We start from the raw sequence: 24,291 nt of genomic DNA on the forward strand, positions 1-24,291 counted from the left end.
TCTTTTCTTGTTATACTTATATCTTACTTGCAATCCAGCAAATCCTTAGGGAATAACTATTGATGTTTATCGTTTGAATGCTGAAGTACAGTGCAAAATTTATGGCAGGTTACTGAGAACAGCTTTCTCTGTTTCAACAAATCTACCAAACTATTTCTGGAACTTACACTGCTCCACAAATCGGACAAACTATTTTTTGACTTATTTGTTTGAAAGTGGCCAAGGATACGTTTGTAGCACATCCAAGCTAAAATTTTCTATCACCAGATTGCGCAACTAGCACTGACTCCACCCATAGTAGGCGAGGTTCCAGTGCATTTGCACCATGAGCAGCCATAAGCACGAGCTACCTTTATTACAAGCCCGTGGGCTAAACGGGAAGGTCACATGATTAAAACTTAATTGCAGGAACTGGCGTAGGCTTCAAATCGAACTCAGTGCTCTGAACTGTTTTGGTGCTGCTTCCCTGCAAACAACTTCATAAACCCTTGTGTGTTCGAGATGAAACTCTGGTAATAGGGATTCCTTTTCAAGACATAGCAAATTTTGTACAATGTTACAAATTATTTTTTTACCAAGTTTGTAGAGAAACTATCAGTAGCATATGAATTCAGTAGCCGTGGATATTGCCATGAAATATGTTTTGGTGGTGTATTTAATTATTATTATAGGGGAGCCTTGGCGCAGTGTTAAAACTACTGTCTTGTGACCATGAGGTCATGGGCTCAAGTCCTGGTCAAATCCTTCCCCTTCCTCGAACAAGTATTTTCGAACGGAGGGAGTATTATTTATGAACTTGATTGAATTAGAAAATTTTGAATTACAATCAAATTTACGTCTTATATTTTGCTATATATTGTCAAGTCTTTAAAGTGTTTCGATATAGTCTCACTCAAAAAAAAAACCCAACAAAGTGCACACACACGGTCCACAGGAAAGAGAGTGGCGTGGGCCCTATGAGACATGCTGAGCGCGTGCGTTCTATCGGTGTGAGAGTCTGCCGGTCAGCCTATTCACATCATTAATTACAAAAATATTATGATAGACACATCTTCGCATCAAAAAAACTTGCACACTTCCTTCAGACGGACACACATCGGGAACTATCTTTTAACTTCTTTTATTTTTTTAGTCGAGGGAACACCATCTATAATCTGCCTCATTTTGCATGTTCTTTACGAGCATTTCACATAGCACAATTGCGGGTGTTGGCAGTGCATTTATTTAGTATTATAGATGTTTATATTATTTACGAACTTGGTTGAATTAGAAATTTTTGAATTACAATCAAATTTACGTCTTATATTTGCTAAGAGACGGCATAATATATTGTCAAGTCTTTAAAGTATTTAGATATAGTCTCCCTTAAAAAAACAACAACAAAGTGCACGCACACGGTCCACAGGAAAGGGAATGGTGTGGGCCCTACGAGACGCGTTGAGCACATGCGTTCTACCGGCATGAGAGCCTGCCGGTCGGCCGATTCACATCATTAATTACAAAAATATCATGATGACACATCTTCGCACCAGAAAAACTTGCACAGTTTCTTCAAACGAACACACATTGGGAATGACCTTTTAACTTCTTTTATTTTTTATAGGCAAGGGAACTCCATCTATACTCTGCCTCATTTTGCATGTTTCTTACGAGCATTTCACATTAGCACAATTGTGGGCTGACCCAATTAATACAACCAGAACCAGACTAGATACTTGTACCGCACGAAACACTGTCCACCTGAGAATAATGAACCATCGGCGTCCAAACAGTTTGGTATTGAAATTCCTGGAATTTTTTGGACTTAAGAGTTTGTAGGGAAATTATATTAGTAATATATACACCACATATTTTCACGCCATATATATTTGTTGCTGTAAATGTTCACACTGTTTTCTTTAAACTTGGTCAAACTTTATAAAATTTGACTTCAGTCAAAACTAGTATGCGAAGTAAATAAAAATGGATCGACCTGGTATTTTGCCAAGAGGCGGTATAATACATTGACAAGTCTTAAAGTGCTCAGCTATAGTACACACACGCTCACCACTGTATATACATGCCACTCTCACGAAAGGCGCTCCATCATTGGCTTGTCGAACAAACTAGACCATAAAGGCGCGCGTTGCCACGCTCGTCCATTTAAAAAAAATAAGTAAATTTAGAAAAAATTATGTAGTTTCAACATTTCAAAATTACAATTTTTACGGTCCACATCCATAGAGAAAGATGATTTGACTTACATGACACATGAATGCTTGAATTGAATTCTTAACATTGGTTATGTTCTAGCACAAATATATTACCAGCAAAAAGATAATATACAATTTCAAAGCAGACATTCATCAACGCCTTTGTCTGCATTTGCAGTTGAACAACCAAGGAAGGATAATGTAGAAAAGTGCCCTCACCGAGATAGGGCATGTGGAAAAGATTTGTTTGATCAAGTGTCTAACACACCCATTGCAAGATATTTGTATCATAACTAAATAACTTGGTCTGGCAAGAAAGCAAATGCAAGTATAATAATTGTGTACTCAGCTCCATCTATATTGACCGTTTATAAGTCAGGATCTGGAATACATATCATCTAGGAAATGTTTTTGACATCCTTCCGGAAATGATTGAAGAATGGTACTCCCTCCGTCACGGTTTAGAAGACGCGCTTGAAAATTCTCTGGGACCTAGATGGTTATCTATTGGTTATGAGATGGGCTAGAAAATAGCATTCACACTATGCATGCATATAGAAATAGTATATAGGAGTACTAATTAGCTACTAGACATAAATGCAATGCGCCCTAAACCTTGTCTATTGTGGAAACGCACGCAAATTTAACTATGCCTTCTAAACTGTGACGGAGGAAGTAACTGCTAATAAACAACAATAAAAGAAACCTTGGGATCAAATATGTAAGATCTTCCTACATAGGAGTACATTGTATTTCTTTCACACCTACAAGAGAATAGTGATCAAGGTAGGGAGCAGGCACAACAAAAAGTCACCATAGATATATAGTCACTGGGTTACCTCAGATATGAAAATGAGAGATGACGCTGAACTCACTATGCACATATTTGTGCCTATATTAGTAATTTAGTATCATTACTCCAGTCGCAGGTGCTTTACTAATGAACTCACCATGAACATGACTCGATTCGTTAAGAAAAAAAAAAGGGTTGGATCTTATACACGAACATGGAAACTATGGAACAAAACTCGAACTGATCGGTGAGAATGCAGTAAACAAGTTACCTTCACAAAACCAAATGGAGGCTGTAATCTGCACCATCTTCATGGTCTAGCAAAATCACTTCAGGAAAACACACACGTCCCCTTGATTAGGGGAGAGGAAGCAGAAGGAAAAGGGACCTCATCCGCTTGCACCTTCCTATGTGTGTTTGTCTCCCCGACCATAGTAAGCACGCTGACGAGAATGAGATCTGTACGGGAAGCTAAACGGCCGCTGCAACGACGGCACAATGTCACTGTCTCTCCTTCCCCTCCTCTTCCCTTGCAGCAAGCAACCTAACAACAAAGGAGGCCACCGGGAAGCCAGCTGCTACCTGCGGACGAAGGATCGAAGATGGTAGGACAAGGCAATGGAGCTCGTGGCCATCGGATCTAGGCTTTTGGTAGGGCGTGTGGCGGTAAGAGAAAGCTGCCGCCACCACCGTCGCCTGTACAAGGAGTTGAGGTACGGTTCGCCCAAATCGGCGGCGAGCTGCATCAGCCCACGCGTGCCTCGCTCGCTTCCATAGCCAAGCGCTGATCGCAACCGTCTATTCATGATCGGGCAGTGCGATGCATCCGTGAACGAGAGGGCGCCCAGGTCGCTGTCTGGAGCAGCAGCCCATTAACGTTGGGCCGACCAGAACGCCCGAGTTGGATTGGTAGAAAAGGCCGTGGGATGAGGTGGGATGACGGTACGATCAGGACGAGTGAGCCGATCAAACGGTTTAGAGCGTCAAATCGTTGTGAGCAGCCGTAGCTAGCTCAGTTTTACTGTTTCTTAATACAGTACTCCTATAATTCAATCGCAACGGTTAACTTACTTTAGAACGGCAATTTATTGGTGCGAGGAGAAAGTAAACATGCAACATGAAGTAGATACACGTAGCGTATGTATCAGCTCGTGATTTAGGCGGCCGCTGACATCCTCCTTCTGCTGTACCGGACCATGGCCTTCCGCTTGGGCCCCGGCATGACCACGTTCCAGTCCGTCCCGGGGAACGGCGACATCATCTCCATCTCAAAGTTCCTCAGCAGGTGGCTCCAGGGACTGTCTAGGTCTCAGTCGACTGAGACTTCGCGAAGTCTCAGTCGGCTGACGTCACCCCTGACAGATTAGGCCTGTTTAGCATCCCTCCCTGATCCATGATGGGCTTATGGTGTGGGCTTTGCTTGTTTGTTTGTTTTTTGTTTTTGCTGTTTGTTTGGCCTGTTGTACCTGTGTCCCTGCCCATGGACGCAGCAAACACACAACAGAAAAGCAAAGAGCCCATGTATAGCCAAACGACAGGAAAACTTTTGCTTCTCTCCCAGTTGTACGTTCCTCTGTCAGGTAAAACCCTGAACCCCCCCCCCCCCCCACCCCCACCACATGGATCCATCTGCAACTCCTTTCAATTTCTTGTTCCCTTCTTCGTTTTGGACCTGAAAACCTTGTAATTTCTTCTCCCCCTTTGTTTTTCTGCACCAATCTTGGAGCAGTATGGAAATTTCCTGATGGGCACACATGTTTGTCTCTAAGATAACTTCATGGCAGAAAACTCCAACTTTTTCTCAGCCTGATGTTCAAGTTTCTCTGAAGAAAAAAAAGTGAAGAAAGAAAACTGTAGTATATTAGAAGCATGGGTTTCAGTAGTTGATGACAAAAAAGATAATAATTTTCATGCTAGTACTAATTTTTGTATGTCCAGCACACATACTGTTCAGGACACGTACTAAACATGTAGTACACTTGCTGTGGGCAGAGAAAAGGTTGAATTTTTTTTGTTATTCTTGACAGTTTCTGAATATGATAAACTAATGAACATGGTTCTTTGCATTAGCCAAAAAAATATGTCATGGATTCAGATTGACACATACTGTCTTCTGCATTTCATGTAGCAGCCAGTGAATACTTTGGCACGGAGATTTCCAAGCAGTCGTGCTCCAGCTCCACATAATTTGGTGACCCCAGTCCAAGTAAGATAAAAAATGCGAAAACAAAAAATCTCTTAGATTGTAAATACATATGTTTGAGATGTGTCACCATTCCAGAAACTGACATAAGCATGATTTGTGTTTCCATGGCAGCAGTACCATGGTGTCCAGTATGTGCAGCAATAACAGCCTACGATGAATTTGGCATTCCAACCATCTCCAAGTGCATTTGCACCACATGTACGAGTTTTTCTTGAAGAAGAAAAGATTGATTATGCCCTCTTTAAGTTCCCTGCTTCATAAATGACCTGCCGCTCTACTATCATGCCCTTGTAATTCTGTGAAAAAATAAGATTGATAAAGAAAGAAACTTATACTGTTATGAAAAATGCACGGGATGAATTTCCTTGGAAGTGGTAACATGACCTACACACAGTTGTTGTTTGCTGCTGACCCAGAGGTACTATAAAGTGCCTTTATTTTGTTGACTTTCACATGCATAGTTGAAAAAAATAAACTACATAACATGTTTGTGGTCATAGGCTAGTATTGTTCATTGACATACAACTGGGCCCCATGTCTCTCGACGCTGCCACCTCCGACAAAACAGAGGCCCCTCTAGTTGCGATCAAACAAGAAGACATGAAGTTGCGTGCCCATTGTGGGACATGCAACTGGCGCCTGACCCCGTACAACAAGTAATGGAAGTCGAGTTGTGACCAAGTTATAAGGCATGCAGTTGCGACCAAGTTAGAAGACATACAGTTGTGTGTCTAGTGTGGGACATGCAACTGGGCCGCCCCCTTCGACAAAACAAAGGCCCCTCTAGTTGTGACCAAGCTAGAAGACATGCAGTTACGTGCCCATCATGCTGGGACATGCAACTGGCGCCTCTCCTCGTACAAACAAGAAATGGAAGTCAAGTTGCAACTAAGTAATAAGGCATGCAGTTGCGACCAAGTTAGAAAGACATGCAGTTGCGTGCCCTATTGTGGAACATGCAACTGGGCCCCGTGTCTCTCGACGCCGCCCCCTTCGACAAAACAAAGATCCCCCTAGTTGCAAACAAACTAGAAGACACGCAGTTGCGTGCCTAGTGTGGGGCATACAACTGGGCCCCTCTCTCTCGATGCTGCCCCATCCGACAAAAGAAAAGCCCTCCCGAGTTGCGACCAAGTTAGAAGACATGCAGTTGCGTGCCTAGTGTGGGACATGCAAGTGGGCCACCTCTCTCCCTCTTTGTCGCCCCTCCGACAAAACAAAGGCCCCTCCATTTGCGGCCAAGCTAGAAGACATGCAGTTGCGTGCCCATTATTGGACATGCAACTGGCGCCTGTCCCCAGACAACAAGAAATGGAAGTCGAGTTGGCATGCAGTTGCGACCAAATTAGAAGACATGCAGTTGCGTGCCTAATGTGGGACATGCAACTGGGCCCCATCTCTCTCAACATTGCCCCCTCCGACAAACATAAAGATCCCCCGTAGTTGAGACCAAACTAGAAGACATGAAGTTGCGTGCCTAGTGTGGGGCATGCAACTGGGCCCCATCTCTCTCAACACCACCCCCTTCGACAAACAAAGCCCTCCCGGTTGCAACCAAGCTAGAAGACATGCAGTTGCGTGCCCAATGTGGGAAATGCAACCGGCGCCTATCCCTGGACAACAAAAACGGAAGTAGAGTTGCAACCAAGTTATAAGACATGCATTTGCGACCAAGCTAGAAGACATGGAGTTATAAAGACATGCAGTTGCGTGCCTGCCGTGGACATGCAACTAGGACCCTCTCTCTCAATGCCGCCCTCTTCGACGGAACAAAGAACCCCCCTAGTTGCGACCAAGTTAGAAGACATGCAGTTGCATGCCTGTTGCGGGACATGCAACTGGCCCCCTATCTCTCGATGTCGCCCCCTCCAACAAAACAAAGCCCCCCCCCAGTTGCGACCAAGTTGGAGTTCATGCAGTTCCATGCCTAGTTTGTGACATGCAACTGGGCCCCACTCTTCTCGACGTCGTCCCCTTCGACAAAACAAAGCCCCCCCCCCAAGTTGCGACCAAGTTAGAAGACTTGTAGTTGTGTGCCATTGTGTGACATGCAAAATACTGGCGCCTCTCCCCGTATAATAAAAATGGAAGTGGAGTTGCAAACCAAGTTATAAGACATGTAGTTGCAACCATGCTCGGAAAAAACATGTGGTTGCACGCCTAGTGTGGGGCATGCAACTGGGCCCCTCTCTCTCGACGTCGCCCCCTCCGACAAAACAAGGGTACCCCCTTAGTTGCGACCAAGTTAGAAAGACATGCGGTTGCATGCCTAGTGTGGGGCATGCAACTAGGCCCCTCTCTCTCATGCCGCACCCCACCAACAAAACAAAGGTCCCCCTTAGTTTCGACCAAGTTAGAAAGACATGCAGTTGCCTGCCTGTTGTGGGGACATGCAACTAGCCCCCTCTCCCCCTTAGACAAAACAAAGGTCCCCCCTAGTTGCGACCAAGTTAGAAAGACATGCAGTTGCCTGCCTGTTGTGCGACATGCAACTAGCGCCCTCTCTCCGGATGCCACCCCCTCCGACAAAACAAAGCCCCTCCCAGTTCCGACCAAGGTAGAAGACATACAGTTGCGTGCCCATTGTGGGACGTGCAAAAACTGACGCCTCTGCATATACAACGAAATTAGAAGTCGAGTTGCAACCAAGTTATAAAAAGACATGCAGTTGTCACCATGCTGGGACGGTTGCGTGCCTAGTGGCCCCCCCTCTCTCTCGACGCCGCCCCCTCCGACAAAACAAAGGTCTCCAGTTGCGCCCGGGTTCGAAGACATGCAGTTGCGCGCCTTTTGTAGGACATGCAACTGGCCCCTCTACCTGTAGTCAAGTTTAAACCAAGTTATAAAGACATATAGTTGTGTGCCTGTTGTGGGGCATGCAAATGGCCCCATCTTCTCAATGCCGCCCCCTTCGACAAAACAAAATGTTCCCACCCCTCTACTACTGCAAATGTGACCCCCACCCCTATCCTACCGTTCCACTTACAAACAAACCATACCGAGAGAGATGCGACCCCTCCATCCGCTCTCCCTACCGGCGATGCGACACTCACCGCTCTCCAACCGTTGCCATGGTAGTTGGGGTGTGTGCAACATGCACTTGCAGTCATGGGTGTGTTTATCTGTCGGACCGTCCTCTCTTATGAAAACCCACTTACAAAACTTCCTCCTCCCCCAACTACAATTACAAATTGTTATAAAAAAGTGGTATTTTTAAATTACATTGTTTCCTAAAAAAAGAAATGCGCACCCATGCCCTCATGTGCTAAACACACACACACACGGCATACTAAGAGAAAAAAAGATAGTGTAGTAGTTGCAAACAAAAAGGCTAAAGAAAACAGAAGGAAAAAAGGCTTGTAATTCTTAAACTAATGATTTCTGCACAAAAATTCTAACTGATTGCCCAACAATTCTTAATAAAAAATTCTCCAAAAAAATTTGACCAACTACAGTAGGGATGACCCTCCAAAAAAATAAACAACACACATATGCATTGTTATTTTTCATTTTCCAAATCATCTTTGGAAAAAAAATGTTTCTCTCGTTCATGGGGGCGTTTGGAAAAACTAATAATCTACAAAAGACAATAAAAAATGCATGTTAAAAAAAGATATATAAAAAAGAGAGATATAAAGACAGCCTGAAAGGATTTCGAACATTCTGTTAATAAAAACCAAAGTTTACACAAAAAAGACAAATTAAAAATGCAGATTTCAAAAAAGGTTTTAACTTATAGTTAAACTAATAAAAACAAAAGTAAAATAATTTCAGAATTAACAGTTTCACTAATGCAAAAAATTGCAACGAAAGTGCTTGCACCTTTTACTTAAAAACTAAACATGCAAAAAGAAAAACTGAAAAAAAACAGTGAGAAAATGGATACATACCATGCTTCCCAAAAGAATATTAGTCCTCGTGAGGTGGTGCACAAATGCCAACCCTATGAACCCATTGTTGAGCGGAAGCAGCCCATCTTCCTGAGTGCGAACAATATCATCATCGTCATCACTGTTGCCAGCTTGTCTATCCTCGTCTTCTTCATCTGAGACTTCCATGTAGTCATTCTCACCCTCAGATCCTTCATCTTCGGCACCATTCCCGAATTGAATCACACAGACACTGCCCTTGGGGAAGGCTAGTCCAAGTAGAAGAGATTCCCCAACTTGTTGTCTGCAACAAATTTCCTCCACCCACTACCATACATTATGCTCTTTCTGGGCCCCTTGTGACACTTAATGGTGTACGTCCGTTTGTTTGACTTAAACTTCAGTGTATCCCCTGTTGTGTGTTGAACACAAAAAAAAACAACAAAAAAACGATCATCAAAACTGCCTGAAAAAAATGAATTGAGCACTGATATAAAAGTCAAAAAGATGCAAAACAACCTAAAAAAATCAGTCTAGAACTAGCATAGGTTACTGCACATGACATAAACGACCATCAAGTTCAAAACTCTGGGAGAACAACAAATATCAACCTTCAACAACAATAAAATAATTCTATGATGATAAGTACCTAAAAATAAAGATCAGAACAGTGGAAAAATAATATATATATATATATACATATATATATATATATTATATATATATATATATATATATATATATATATATATATAGGTTGCGAAGTTACCCCTGCGTTTTTGAACTCCTTCCAGACAAACATGCTCATCCCGCTTGTCCTGCTCTCGCGGTAGCAAGGGCTCAAACAAACTCTGCACACCATCTCCTGTGCCGCATAAAAAAGCGATAAATTTGTGCTAGTGAGACCCATACATATTCAGCTAAAAAATGATTTTTAGAGGAAAAAACTTGTATCCTTCCGATGAGAAAGATTTCGAGATAATGATGAGATATCATTGGCGTCGCCACTAATGACCAAAAAAAAGAAAACAAATAAATTTGCGATGTGGGGATCCATCAAAAAGACCATATTATCTTGATTTCATATACAAAAAGGAATAAACATCATACTGATTCATACGGGTTTTCAGCAGAAAAAGAAAAAAGAAACTAAAATAAAACATGCTGTTGCTGGATACTTACTTTCATTAATCATTCCTTTTTAAAATAGATAAAAGTATCAGCAAAAATAAAAAAAATAAAACAAGGCCACTCCCTAGTGATAGATTTCAGCAATAATATGTACTATTTACATAAAAAAATTCAGAAACGACAAGCTACTGATTATATAGGGACTATCAAAACAAATGAACATACCTACTCCTACTGATAAATTCAGTAAATCAGTAGTAAAAATCTTCTCCTGTTTTGATAGAAAAAAATTCAAAAACATGCTACTGATTTAGCAAAAAGAGCCTAACGCATTCATCTAGATTGTCACCCCCACTGATGTACAAAAAGGGTGTAAACAAATGAACTATACTATACACTATGTACAGAGGATGTCGATAAAACCTACTACCTACAAGCATAAAGAAGAAAAGGCGGTCTTGATAACCCTACTTCTAGTACAGTCCAAAAGAAATAGAAAACTTCATCTCAGTTTATTGGGCTACTAAAAAACAAAATTAGTACTACTAGTTGTAAAACTAAACTTTACTGGATAGTTCAAAAAACATAGGGGAAAAAGCAAAAAATCTGGATTAGATAAGTGAATCTAGCTATAACAAAAAAGAAACCAACATCATACTCACATCTGCCACACCGACATTGCTGATCCACGCGCCTGAGCGAGAGACATTATTGTGCATTTCAACACGAAAAAAAAACCCTAAAAAAGTATAAAATATGGACGCAATTCTCTGCTTGAAACTACTAATCAGATATTTAATACAAACAAAAGAAAAGAACAGTACCTCATCTTGCGGGGGTAAGTATAGACATACAAAAATCCTATCTACTCTACTAGATACATGGGTACAGTAATAAAACTCCTACAGTGCAGCAGACATGCACTTAGCTTGGGCAAGGACCTCATGTTGCTGACTCACAACAAGCCCCTGGACTAAAATCCATTTTCAGACTAAGAAGCTAACAAAAAAAGTGAAATCAAAAAGACTAAAAAGTGAGGTCCCTTTGAGACATTACAAAAAAGGCCTAGCAGCCGCTCACTCTGGCCAGCCCCTTTGAGACACTACAAAAAATACAACTTGATCTTGACCGTACAAACTACCACATCCAAATCAATCCTCCAATCTTTTGAATGCTTGAACAAATAAGGATACAAAAAAAATGCATATAAATCATGGAGTCCATTATAGACTTGAATCTACTATTCTACACTTGATCCACAAACAAAACTACCCCCAATCCCCTACAGATCTACGGTGAAGCATCAAACAAGAAACAAGACAACAAAATGATGGAGAAGAAAAACTAGGGGGAAACTCACTCCAACTGCAGCGCCAGCCATCCCCTCTCTCTCGTCCTCTGGTTCGTTGAAGAGAACCTTGGAGCTCGCCCTCTCGAAGGGCCATAGGCCGATCTTTTATTAGAAAGAACAGGAAGAGTACAACGAGCTAGGCAGTCTAGGCGATCTAGAACTGTCAGCCGTCAGAGTTTAACTCTGAATAAACACTGAAGAAATAAAGGCGAAGCTTGGCCACCAGAGGCAAGCACAACACAGCAAAGAAGAAGAAAAACAAGTCAGCAGAAATCGCCAACACAGCCAGCAGTCCTCCATGTTGCAATATCCTCTCTGATTAGTTCGAGCACCCTGTCCACGCTGCTAGCCACTTGCTCAAAGATCCGAGCATTCCGTTCTTTCCAAATCCTCTTTTCTCCCTATCCGGATTTCTTCTGATTTGAGATTGGGGAATGGAGAGAGACGATGTGGAATGAGCTCTGTCTCCCCGTTCCCCTCTTCTTAATCACCACGGGGTGGCCGCTTCCCCTTCCTTTCTTTAATGCGGCTCAAAAAACAAAACGCAAAAAACAAACAAACAAAAAGCCCGCACGGAAACACAGCCCAGCCCACAAAACGCTCGTGCGGGATCGCGGTTCGACAGAAAAAAAAACAAACGGGCCGGTCCACACCTTAGACAGGCCGAAATGAGGGACAATCCGCCCCAGCGCGAATCTACACGCTGCATAAGATCGGACAGCTGAGCAGTCGACTGAGACTCTCAATCGACTGATATTTAGTAGCGCCGTCCATATTACCTTGATCTGCATGTACGCGAACGCCTCACCAACGCAGGCGTGCCGCCCGCCACCGAACGCCGTGTACGAGAACGCTCCGCCGGCCACATCCTCCCCTCTGCCCGGGCCGAACCGGTCCGGCTCGTACCTCTCCGGGTCCATGTACACGTATAAGAGACGGTTGTGGAGCACCAGCGGGCTCGCGACGGTACGCCCCTCCGGGACCTCGTACTCATCGTCCTCCCTGGTCCGCACGGTGAAGCTCCGGCGCGCGTGGCGCAGCAGCAGCATCGCCGGCGGGTGGAGCCGCAGAACCTCCTTGACGCAGCGGTGGAGGGTGTCCATCTCCTGCAGGACCTCGTAGTCCACGCGGTCCCCGTGCCGCGCCACGACCCGCTCCTGCTCCCGGACGGCGGCGCGCAGGTGCTCGGAGTTGGCGCGCGCGAGGAGGCGCGCTCCGGTCCACGTGCTCGTGCTGGAGCTCGTGTGCTGCCCCGCGAACAGCGCCGAGACCACCAGCATCCCGACGACCTCCGTCTCGGTCGTGGCGCGGCCGTCTTTGTACCTGGAATCAATCAGGCACTGCAGCATGTCGTCGGGGCCGCAGTCAGGGTAGCTTGCTTTGCGAGAGCTGACGACGCCGGAGAATATCTCGCCGAGCCTAGCGCGCGCCCTGTCGCGTCTGCGGTGCGCCGGGATGGGCAGGTGCGGGAACAGGATGGTGACGAGGCGCATGCCGTCGTTGAGCTCACGGAGGTGCGTTGCGACCTCGCCGAGCATCTTGGCCCGGACCTCCTCCCCGAACAAGCACCGGCTGGCTACGAGCGTGACGAGGTGCTCTAGCTCCTGCTTCAAGTCAACCGTGCCGGACTGTCCCCACCTCGCAAAGTACTCCTGCATGTGTAACATACACAAGTACACATCAGATCACAATTTCTAGTATGTAGTACATATATAAATGTTTGCAATAGTTAACAAGAAAATCAAGGCTACTAAACATGTCATCTTATTTCTTACCTCGACTTCGCGCACCATCAGTCCGGCGTATGTCCTGAGCTTGGCCGGCTTCATGGCGTCACCAAAGAAGCGGAACTGCTCGGGGCGAGTAGCGAAGTCCACGTCGAAGGCAACGCCGGGGCCGAAAGTCGGAATGGTGAACTGGGAGACCTCGTCTTGGCTAATCTCCAAGTCTAGCCCTTGGTAGAAATGGCTCGACACGTCTGGCCCAACCAGAAAGGTCACCTTGCGATGCAACAGTCTCACCGTGAACACGCTCCCCATCTCCGTGTGGGCGTCGCGGATCACTTGCAGCGGGCCCTTGGCGAGAAGCACCGGGAGAATCCCAAGAAGGGGAGCCTCTGCGGCCATGGGCGGTGGAGAAGGCGATAGCTTCGTTGTTTGGGACAACATCGGTCGTCGTCGGGCCATCATTGTCGACACAATTGCAAGGAAAATAGGAACACATGCTACCCAGAGGACTGTTGCTAATTCCATGTTTACAATCCAGATGCTATCGGAACCAATACTGTAAGAACACCGGCAAAGAAAAAATCCATAAGAATCAGCTATGCCAAATAGTGGCATCCTTCTCAAACAGCTAGTATAACGCGGGTATAGCGGGGCTATAACCCTCTGTTTTGTAATTTTAACAAATAATTATATATAAATATCATTTAGCATCACCCCGCTCAAGTCTCTATAGCATGGCTACATCACGGTTATTTAAAACTTTTGGTAAAAACATGGTAAGATGATTCAGTACCTGTCCCATCACTAATTAAGTTGGTTTTGAAACATCCATACGGCACTGTTTGCTGCCATGCTAAAATGAATATCCATATCGCGGACATAAAAGGTTTCCATTATATTATAGAGATGCAAGTTTTTAGCGTACTTTCTTAGAGTTTTTCGGGTGATATTCATCCGTTTGTTACTAGCACTCGTGGTCCCATGTTTTCTCTATACCTACCTGGAGTATTGCCAGAAACATTATTCAATTTTCCCAATGGCCTCATGCCTCCATTAATCAATAAAGTAAATTGCCCTAGTGCCCTTTTATGCCTCCAGGAAAAACAATAATAAACTCAAACTGTATCTTACCGACAGCTGAACTAAAACTAACATCAATTTTTGTCAGTTTAAGAGCTACTCACCGCATAATTTTTTTAGCCTCACGTGTTTTTCGTCCCCACAGAACAATAATCCCCTCGTAGCCCAAGTTTAGCACGTTTATCCTCCCCACACCGCAATACATTTCCTTGTCAGTTTCTCGCCTGGCTGTCTCAATCTCATCCTCTAGGACATCTTTTCCATATAAACCACCATGCCCTATTTGAAGGCACTTAATTAAAAATGGTAATGTCACGACAACCATTAATTGTTGAGCTGTTTGATTTTGAGATAGCTAACCGCTTATTCCAAATGGTACAATCACCATTAATTGTTGCATGATAGAGAAACACGATGATGAAAACTTTTTAGCGCATTAATCATCCAGTCCTATTTTTAGAAAGCTACCATGGAAATCGACGCACTCAAACCATCTTTTTTTAAAGAGTGCATCTTAGCGAAAATACAACCCTTTAACAGTCGTGCAAGGAGCGCTCTCTCGCGACGTCCACATCATCACAGGGGTACTGTGCCTGGCAGCCAATCGCGACAGAGATTCACGCTGGCCAGTGGGCGCTTTGTACGGCGAGACAAAAAAAAGAAAAATGAATCGCCCAGCCCTAGCCTAGCGAGTCCTCCACTTCTCCCCCTCTCTCGTCCGCCGCCATCACCGGCGCTCTTCCCCACAGCCTGCGCCCCCCTCCCCTCCCATCACCTTCTCCCCTCCACGGGAAACCTGCACGGAGGCGGCAGCCTGGATGACACGGTGCTCCCGCCGTCTAGATCGAACTTGTGGCGCCCTCGATTCAATCGTACACTAATCATACACGCAGATGTGTACGATCAAGATCAAGAACTCACGGGAAGATATCACAACACAACTCTAGACACAAATTAAAATAATACAAGCTTTATATTACAAGTCAGGGGCCTCGAGGGCTCGAATACATAAGCTCGAATACACAAGAGTCAGCGGAAGCAACATTATCTGAGTACAGACATGAGTTAAACAAGTTTTCCTTAAAAAGGCTAGCACAAAGCAACATCGGTCAAAAAGGTAAGGCCTCCTGCCTGGGAGCCTCCTAACTACTCCAAGTCGTCAGCGGTCATCACGTAGTAGTAGGCACCCTCGGGGTAGCAGTAGTCATCAGTGGTGTCGTCTGGCTCCTGGGATCCGTCATCTGGTTGCAACAATCGGGCATGGGGGAAAAGAGGTAGCAAAGCAGCCGTGAGTACTCATCCAAAGTACTCGCAAGACTTACATCAGATCTAAACTAAGTATGCATCTGAATCAAAGGAATGGGTTGTATCTGTGGACTAAACTGCAAAATGCCAAAAGGGAAGGGGAAAGCCTAGCCTATCGAAGACTAGCATCTTCTGGAAACCACCATCTTGCAGCAACAGGAGGGAGTAGAGTAGCATAAAGTAAAGTAGCAGTAATGTTATCAACCTCGGCCAGAGATCCTTCCTCGACTCCCTGCGAGAAAGCAATCCCAGAGCCATACTATCTAGTTATCATCTCATATCCAAGTCTCATCTCCATGTCTCATCTCAAGTATCCAGTTCTAGTTGTATCGATCGGGATACAACTCCAAGTGTCCGTTACCGTAGGACATGCTATCGATAGATGTTTTCTTCCCTGCAGGGGTGCACCAACTTACCCACCACGCTCGATTAACTTCGGCCGGACACACTTTCCTGGGTCATGCCCGGCCTCGCCCAAACAATATGCCGCAACCCGACCTAGGCTTAATAGAGAGGCCAGCACGCCGGACTAAACCTATGCCCCCAGGGGTCATGGGCCATCTCACCGGGAACTCCTGCACGTTGCGTACGCGGCCGGTGAGCAGATCTAGCTACCTCCTTCAACAAGGTAGGTGCTTTCCAGTCCAACCCGGCGCGCGCCGCTCAGTCGCTGACGTCTAATAAGCTTCGGCTGATGCATACGACGCAGAACGCCCATACTATGCCCACGTGATGGTTAGTGCTATCAGACCAGAGGCCCTTCAGATCAAATATCCAAATCATAGTGGATTAGGAGCACGCGGTAACGAGCAGAGACTCACGACCGATGTGACCCCGTCGCCCCGTCTCGAGTACTTGCGGCAAGGGCTAAGAATGCCCGGCCACGCCTCGTAAGTATCTCGCGGGCACCTTCCAGGTCAACCCTACTCCACATCACTCGCTATTCAGCTCGCGCGGGTACCCCTCAGGGCCGACCCGTCTTTAGTAACATGGCTCAGTGCAAAGTCATAGTAACCATAGTAACTGTGTGTCTAACACCAAGGGGAAAACCCGAGGAATCACCCCCGGTGAATCCCACTCGATGTTATCATCAAGGTGAACGTAAGAGGATCCACCCTCGAGGTTCACACTTGAGGGGTTGCACGACAGAGCGGTAACGGAAGTGGTTAAGGAGGAAATCACCCTCGATGACCTCGACCGTATAGCTACACTACGGAGATCTCATCAGGAGTGATGTAAGAGGTTTCACCCTCGGCACTCGATGGTAACTCTGCAGAGTCGTACAACTAGGGGGGGTGATGTGCGGTGTCGGGGCCTGGACGTCGATCACGTTGATCGAGTCATCGAACATAAAGCGGGGCAATTGGGACAAGGTGGGGTCACTGATGGATCACTAACCATCCTATACTAAGCAGTTTAGAATAAGCAGGTAAGGTATGAAAGCAGGTAACAACAACAGGCTATGCATCAGAGTAGGATCATACAGAAAGCAGTAGCAGTTCTAATGCAAGCATGAGAGGAAAAGAAATGGGCGATATCGGAATGCTCAAGGGGGTTTGCTTGCCTGGAAGCTCTGCTGAAAAAGAAGTATCGTCGTCGACGTAGTCGAACACAGGGGCAACATCAGTCTCGGAGTCTACTGGAGAGAAGAGGGGGAAGAAACAGTAAATTCTAAGCAAACATATGCATGACAAGACAACAAGCGGTACTAGGGGTGTTCTAACGCGGTGCTACACGATACTGGTGAAGGGGGATAACATCCGGGAAAGTTTTCCTGAAGTTAGGCATTTTCGGACAAAGGAATGGGAGGAAGAAGGTTGCGTGTTTGCTATGCTAGGTGCGTGTGGCGGACGAAGGGCCGCGTATTCGGATTCGTCTCGTCGTTCGGAGCAACTTTCATGTATAAAACTTTTTCATCCGAGCTACGGATTATTTTAGTATTATTTTTCAATGATTTACTAATATTCTAGAATTTCTGAAATTATTATATTTAATTAATTCGAATTGACCAAGTCAACTTGACTAGTCAAAAGGGCAGGGGGTGGCCCACATGCCATATACTATTCACCTAAACAAATAAATAAACCTAACTTATTAAAGGGGGCCTACATGTCATCTACTAATAGACTAACTTAGAACTAAACTACTACTACTACTAAGCCTAGCCTAATTAAACCAGGGGCCGGCCGGCGGCATAGCCAGCCATGTCTGTACTCACGCACGTAGAGTACACACTACACACGCACAATGGCCATGGCCATGGCCATAACCAGCGCAGCCGCATGAGAAAGTAGCAGCAGCAATTAGAGTAGCAGCAGCACTAGCTAGTGGGATAGGAGGAGCGGCAGCAGCACTTAACAGCAGCGGCGCCGGCGCAACAGCAAGCAGTGACGGGAGCAGGGCGCAGCAGCGGCCGGCAGCAGCAAACGGAGCAGCAGCAAGCCGAGGCCATGCGTGGGCGTGCACCACAGCAGCAAGCCGCGACGAGGCCACGCATGGGCGTGCGCGCACAACAGCAATAGCGACAGGGCAGGAGCAGCAACTACACGCACACACGTACACATACACGGGGGTTCGAGCGATGGCGAACAACGGCGTAAAGAGACACGGATTGAAGGGGGAAAGGGGTGGAATCGGCCGAGGAGCTCACCACCAAGCTCGTAGACGTGGATTGGAGGCGCGGGGGCGACCGGATGCGACGAGCTCGACGACGAGAGACGACGGCCGTGGCAGAAAATCAGCTCGATCCCGAGCGTATAGTGCGGCTCCGGTCGAACGGATGCACGGAGATGACGGAGTCGGTGACTAGGAAGTCCCTGGACAAGCTCCCGGCCGCCGGGGAGGCCAGTGGCCACGGGGACGGCGACGGCGCATCGATGGTAGCTCGGGCACGAGGCTCTCAGGAGAAACGTGAGTGGGAGAGGGGAATTTTGCGGGCTAGGGTCTGTCTACAGCGACGAGGGGGATCTTATCCTTCTCGATGTGTCGTGGATGCTCGACACGAGCTAATCGGGCGTGTGGACGGGCGTGCGTGAGCCACGCCATGGCACTGCCTCCTCCTGTAGCGTGAGGAATGAGAAGGCCCTGCCGGGCTGGGCCAAAGTGCAATGTGGCACTTAGGCCCAGTTGCGCACAGTGTGAGGCCTTTTATTTTCTTCCTATTCTGTTTTTTTATTCCTCGTCTGTTTCGCATCTAGTTTAGCTAGTAAATGATTTTTGCTACATGTGAAACTTGGCACAAAAATACAGGGCAATATTCTGGTTTGGTATAAAAAGTTTCAAAGCATTTGGGAGTGTTCAACTATTTATAAAAAAATGAACAGGCCAATTTATTGGCTGTTGGTCCACTGTTATAATACCCAGGGGTATTTTAAATATCTCCAAAAATGTTTGTTAATGCATGAGAATTATGTAGTGAAAATTTTGAACCTAAGGAACATTTTAATTTACTATTTTATAAAATTATTATTTGACTTGGTGTTTGACTTTGATATTTATTAAGTGGCAATTTGCATAGTAAGGATGATGACATGGCCACCATTAGGGGGTGATTACTATAGCATGACACTGGGGTGTTACAGAACTGAGCGCGAGGGGGAGAACAATCGCCGCCTTCTCATGCTGCTCGTCTCCACCGTACCTTGTCTGCCTCGCGTGGTGATGACCGGCGGCACAACAGGCGTTGGCGGCATGGTCGATCCCCTGGTTGTCGTACCTGGAAGGCCGGCACTAACGAGGCCCCCTCCGTCCCCATCCGTGAGTTCCACGGTTCGTCTCTTCGATCCCCAGCCTCCCTGGTTTCCGCGAAATTCCAACTCCATTTTGTTTGCCCGGTCTCATATGCGCTGCAGACAGGGGACTTCGACCATGCCTGCGTGCATCCTAGGTTCCTCCACATCAGCCCGACCTCCCACAAGTGGGCGTTCGTAGGTTTCACGCCCTTGCCAATCCATTCTCTGATTTGGTTTGGTTTGGTGGAGATGTAATAGTTTGATAGTTCTCAGTTTGTAGAACAAAGGGTACCAGGTAACTACAAGATACATTGCTTGTTGGTTTGTTACAATATTTGACCTGATGGGAGATAAGATGCATACCTTGCTGGTTTGTTACGATATTTGGCCTGAGTGTGAGGAGCAGGTAGCGCTCAATCTTACTATTTTTAAATTTTCGGTTCACATGTGAAGGTCTAGAATTTCTATTCAATTGGTTGAAATAAACTGGGCGGCATCGAGGTAATGTTATTCGGATGTGCTTTCAAGAAATAAGTTTGTGCCGTTTAAAATTTAGTTATGTGCAAAGAAACAGCAAATACAGGTTTACTGTAACTTTTCTTGTATGAGATTTCAAGTGAGATTGTTCAGTTCGTTCTTCTGTTTGTTACTAGAGATTCTGAGAAAGATTGTTATGTGCCGCCGTATAAAGATGGATTTGAAATCAATTGAGCTGTGTTGTATGCTTTAATAGGAAAAACTTAACTGAACTTGTTGCTGGCATTTAAAATTCAGTTATCTACACAGAAACAACAAATACCAGTGTACTGTAGCTTTTCTTGTATAAGGTTCCAAGCAAGATAGTTCGGTTGGTTCTTATTTTTCTTCTTAGAGATTTTGAGCAAGATTGTTATTTGTGACTGTATGAAGATGGATTTCAAATCAATTCTGCCATGGTGTGCACTTTAAAACAAGAACTGAACTTGTTTGTGCCATTTAAAATACAATGATCTACAAAGAAACAACAAATAAGTTGCCAATTTTAGAAGTGGTGCAGCAGATAGTTTTTTAGATGATTGAGACAGCTACAACTTCATTTGACTCTCTAATCGTTCAAGTTTTCATCCAAAAGTACAGATTCGCTGCTCATACACCACATGAATCGATTGGCGTTTCGAATGTGCTAAATGCACATTAAGATTCAGTTTTGCCTACTGTTTCAGTTACATGAATATCTTTGTCATCAATACATCCATTATATGTTAATCTATTTTACTATCTCTTTTCCATTTTGCCTTCCTGATTGTACTCTGCTCTATCCATTTTTCCTTACATAAAGAAGATGAATTCCTTGTTGGTTTATTTGAGTATCTTTGTTGCATTAATACTAAAAACACATGTTATTCATTTCTCCCTTGCTATTTCTGTTTGGGGAATATTATAGTTTGACCACTGACTAGAAATCAAATGCTTAATATTGGAATGTCTGTTGGATAAGAAGGTAGAAAAACTAGACGGTGTGGTACTCTCATGACTTCTCTTCTTTATGTTTGGTGTTCAAGATACTTACGCCACCATGTAAAATATTTATCTAATAACTTTTCTCTTAATGTGCAGCTATATCTGAACTTCTTGATAATGCAGTAGATGAGGTTTGTAATATCTTCTAACATCTTCTATGAACTAGATACTCGCTGATTTAAATTGTGTGGTAATACTCAAATGTCTAAAACACAGAGTGCTCTATTGTAAGCTGAAAATTTGAGATGTCACATTGTTGTTTCTGGGAAAACCATGCTATACTGCTATGACATTTATTTATTTATTCTGTTGTATTCGTGTATTATAACATAATGCTTTATTCATCATGGTGTTAATAACTTCACTTCCTTACAAATGCCTCATCACTGATGGGGGCGACATCGAACAACAATTCTGTGTGGTTAGTATTGTAAATTTGAGAAATTGATTTGCAAGCATGAGCACGTCGCAAATTTGATGGGTCCATTATACATTAAGAATTTGTATGACCTGACATTCACGGGTGCTAACATTTTCTGAATAGGCATGAGTGAAAAGGTGATTAAGAATTCTGATCGATAGTGATGGGGAGGTATTTGTCGAGGTTGCTAGGTGTGTGGACTTTCCTTTTCTGCAAGGACTTCTTTAGGTGGGTTTTTCTGGTTTCACAAGATTGAAAGAACTAAACATTCAGTTAATTAGTCATGTTATTGGGCACTGAGAATGTTTCTCGTATTAGTTTGTTAATATGCTTGGTTGTTACATTTTAGAAGTGATGTGTTTGTCTCCAGAAGTAATATTCTGCTCTACTTACGCTCTGAATTTGTGTGGGAAATTTATGCAGTTCTTCGCTTGCAATTTGGATGACCGTGTGAAGCACTGAATTCCGCCCTTGATGAGATGCCTGGCAATCATTCTGTTTTCTTAATGGGAGAAGAGGTACCAGGATACCACCTGGAAGACAAGTAATATATTTTTCTTTCCTTTATTTGTGCCCTCTAATTACTTTTCAGTTTTCATGCTTTTCAATTGGACCCTTTTTTTATTTCTGTAGATTTTAATTATGGATTTAAGGATTCAGATTTCTTCCAAGCTTTTTGCTTGTAGTAAAACTCTTACTGGAGACCACTAGATATAGGAAACAAAGCGAACTACCAGTCTTCTCTTAAACAATCACTACTCTGATTTTACTGTGACATATACCTAAACTTATTCTTAGAGAATACTTGACATGCAGACTGCATGTGCTAATGTATTGTTTCAATAACATAATTATATAGTAATCTAGTTATAACTATGTAAGAGCCAGTAGGAGACATGACATTGTAGCTTTGTACTACTGTTTCAGTTACATGATTCTGTATAGCTAAAAATATGTCATGTTGTATTCAAACCAATTAGCCTACCCCAACTTGTTTTTGGTGTTGCTGTTGCTGCTGCTGTTGCTGCTGCTGCTGCTGCTGTTGTTGTTGTTGTTGTTGTTGTTGTTGTTGTTGTTAGTGTCCACATATAAATTCTCTCGTCTCTTTTTGTACATTGTCGAATATCAACTCACTTGGTGTGGAATTTATGGTCCCAAAATAGATGACTCAACTTTGTATAAAGTTAATACAAAGTTAATACAAAGTTGAGTCATCTATTTTGGAACGGAGGGAGTATTTTGCAATGTTTATTCCTTACCCCTTTTGATTTACAACTAAGTCTACTTTTGTATAATCCTTATAACTGAAGTTGGTTGTCATGGTGTACTATTCTTTCAAGAATTTGTAGTAGGTTCTAGAAAAACATGATAGGATGAGGGATGCATTGATTTTTAAAATCAGTCTGAAAAGCATTGAGTTTAGTAAAATATTGTGTAACCTTCTCCTAAAAGTTTGATACACTTTTCAAGAAAACTAGCTTTTGTTAATCATTAAGCTATAACTTTTCTCATATTTGAATAACAAGGTCATTCGAGTTGTGTTAAACAAATTTGGCAGTGTTAAAAAAAGGTTAATCGGTGTAACTTTTGCAAAGTTTGATGAAAGAAGTTGCACATAACCGATTTCGCTGTCAAGTCTACAATCTAATGTTGATCTAGAGGGTGGAGACTTTAAACTTCATTGATTCTTTCTTGGCCGTTTTGATCTAATATCTGTCTGATGTGGTTTTTATAAACATATGCTGGTATAATTAATTTTGCTTTTTTTGTAGGATAATAACATTGCAGATAGACAGAAACAGAATTACTTTACACTAATTCGACGTCTATCGAGCAATGGAACAACAAAGGTAGTTCCTTCCACAATTTGAAGAAAGTTGTTTCATATTGCATGGTATGCCTGACTCATTTCAGTGAGCCTTCAATTAATTTGAGTCATCCTATCCCAAGATCATACCTTGATATTCCTCTATTGTCTCCTATTCGTCCCATGCATTTTTAAGAACTGAAATAATTATAACCAGTGTTACAAATGTTTGCTGAAGAAAGTCCTTGCAGCAAAGAACTGGAAGCAATTTTTTTATCTTGACCACTATTTCCTTTTGTTCCTATTTGTTGGCTCTTTCCTATGGAAGCTCTGAAAGAAAATGAGGTGCCATAAATTAAGGATTAATAGTTTTGATATCTGATTTGAGAAAATAGATTCACAGAATATAAGGATAATGTAGATTGTAGCATTGATTATTGCTATCTTGGACATAGACGGATCAAATAACTGCTCCGAGAGGGGACGTTGAGGATGACGACAGCGACGAGCAAGTCGGCGTCTGTGAAGCTTCACCGGAGCCATTCCAGCTCTTCCAAAGGCACAACGAGAGCCTAAAGTCAGGATACGTTCGATCGAGCACACTTCTTCTCCCAGAATTCATACAATCATTAGAAGTTCAGAGCAAATCATGCCAAAGATATGAAATGAAACACATTTGCATGCAGGGAAGCTGAGGAGCCAGGACGCCGATGGTGCGGAGCCGTTTGCCATCGAGAGGACCAGGGCAAGCCATCATGGACCTCCGGACCAAGCTCAACATCTCCCTCGCCTCAGTCGACGCCATGTCCTGGAGGGTCGTTGCTGGGTCGCCATCCATGACAATGAGCTCCTACCGCAGCTCGTGGAGCTAATCTGAATGTACGTGTGTTCCATTATAGTGTGCTTGATCGACTCCCCCCACCCACAAGTGTTTGATTAATGTTTCTCGTTGTTGTGTTGTATGTATAGGCTGGCAAGGATGTGGCGAGTCATCGGCAACGCGCACCGGGTGATGAAGCACATGGCGGACAAGCCGAGCATGCTCCTCTTGTTGTCGGCCGCACGGTTTGAGGGAGGCATCAAGAGACTGCCGCCGCCGTGGCCGACGCGCGCGTAATTTCTTTAACGTATCTTACGTTGTCAAACAGCAAGATGCTCCTGTCGATGCTATTATATTG

The 24,291-nt window shown here is 44.2% G+C and overlaps 1 protein-coding gene and 3 long non-coding RNA genes across 4 annotated transcripts; 1 reads left to right on the forward strand and 3 right to left on the reverse strand.

The window, feature by feature from the left end:
* Positions 1 to 3,965: 3,965 nt before the first annotated feature.
* On the reverse strand, positions 3,966 to 13,794 carry LOC123188223 (obtusifoliol 14-alpha demethylase-like). Its single transcript, XM_044600263.1, has 3 exons — positions 13,318 to 13,794; positions 12,308 to 13,194; positions 3,966 to 4,283 (listed from the first exon to the last, which is right to left on the reverse strand). Exons 1-3 carry the CDS (start codon positions 13,792 to 13,794, stop codon positions 4,142 to 4,144), a joined length of 1,506 nt encoding a protein of 501 aa, XP_044456198.1. The 3' UTR covers positions 3,966 to 4,141.
* LOC123188224 (uncharacterized) lies at positions 4,589 to 12,036 on the reverse strand. The gene is made up of 4 exons (XR_006494393.1): positions 9,830 to 12,036; positions 9,082 to 9,472; positions 5,093 to 5,487; positions 4,589 to 4,808 (listed from the first exon to the last, which is right to left on the reverse strand). It is a non-coding gene; the product is annotated as an uncharacterized lncRNA (long non-coding RNA).
* A 1,499-nt stretch (positions 13,795 to 15,293) lies between the features above and the next one.
* LOC123185105 (uncharacterized) lies at positions 15,294 to 18,668 on the reverse strand. Its single transcript, XR_006493175.1, has 2 exons — positions 18,305 to 18,668; positions 15,294 to 15,590 (listed from the first exon to the last, which is right to left on the reverse strand). It is a non-coding gene; the product is annotated as an uncharacterized lncRNA (long non-coding RNA).
* Positions 18,669 to 21,360: 2,692 nt separating this feature from the next.
* Positions 21,361 to 23,157, forward strand: LOC123185106 (uncharacterized). Its single transcript, XR_006493176.1, has 3 exons — positions 21,361 to 21,534; positions 21,730 to 21,850; positions 23,079 to 23,157. It is a non-coding gene; the product is annotated as an uncharacterized lncRNA (long non-coding RNA).
* Positions 23,158 to 24,291: the final 1,134 nt, after the last annotated feature.

The sequence above is a fragment of the Triticum aestivum genome, chromosome 2A, assembly GCF_018294505.1.
Source record: "Triticum aestivum cultivar Chinese Spring chromosome 2A, IWGSC CS RefSeq v2.1, whole genome shotgun sequence".
NCBI lineage: Eukaryota > Viridiplantae > Streptophyta > Magnoliopsida > Poales > Poaceae > Triticum > Triticum aestivum.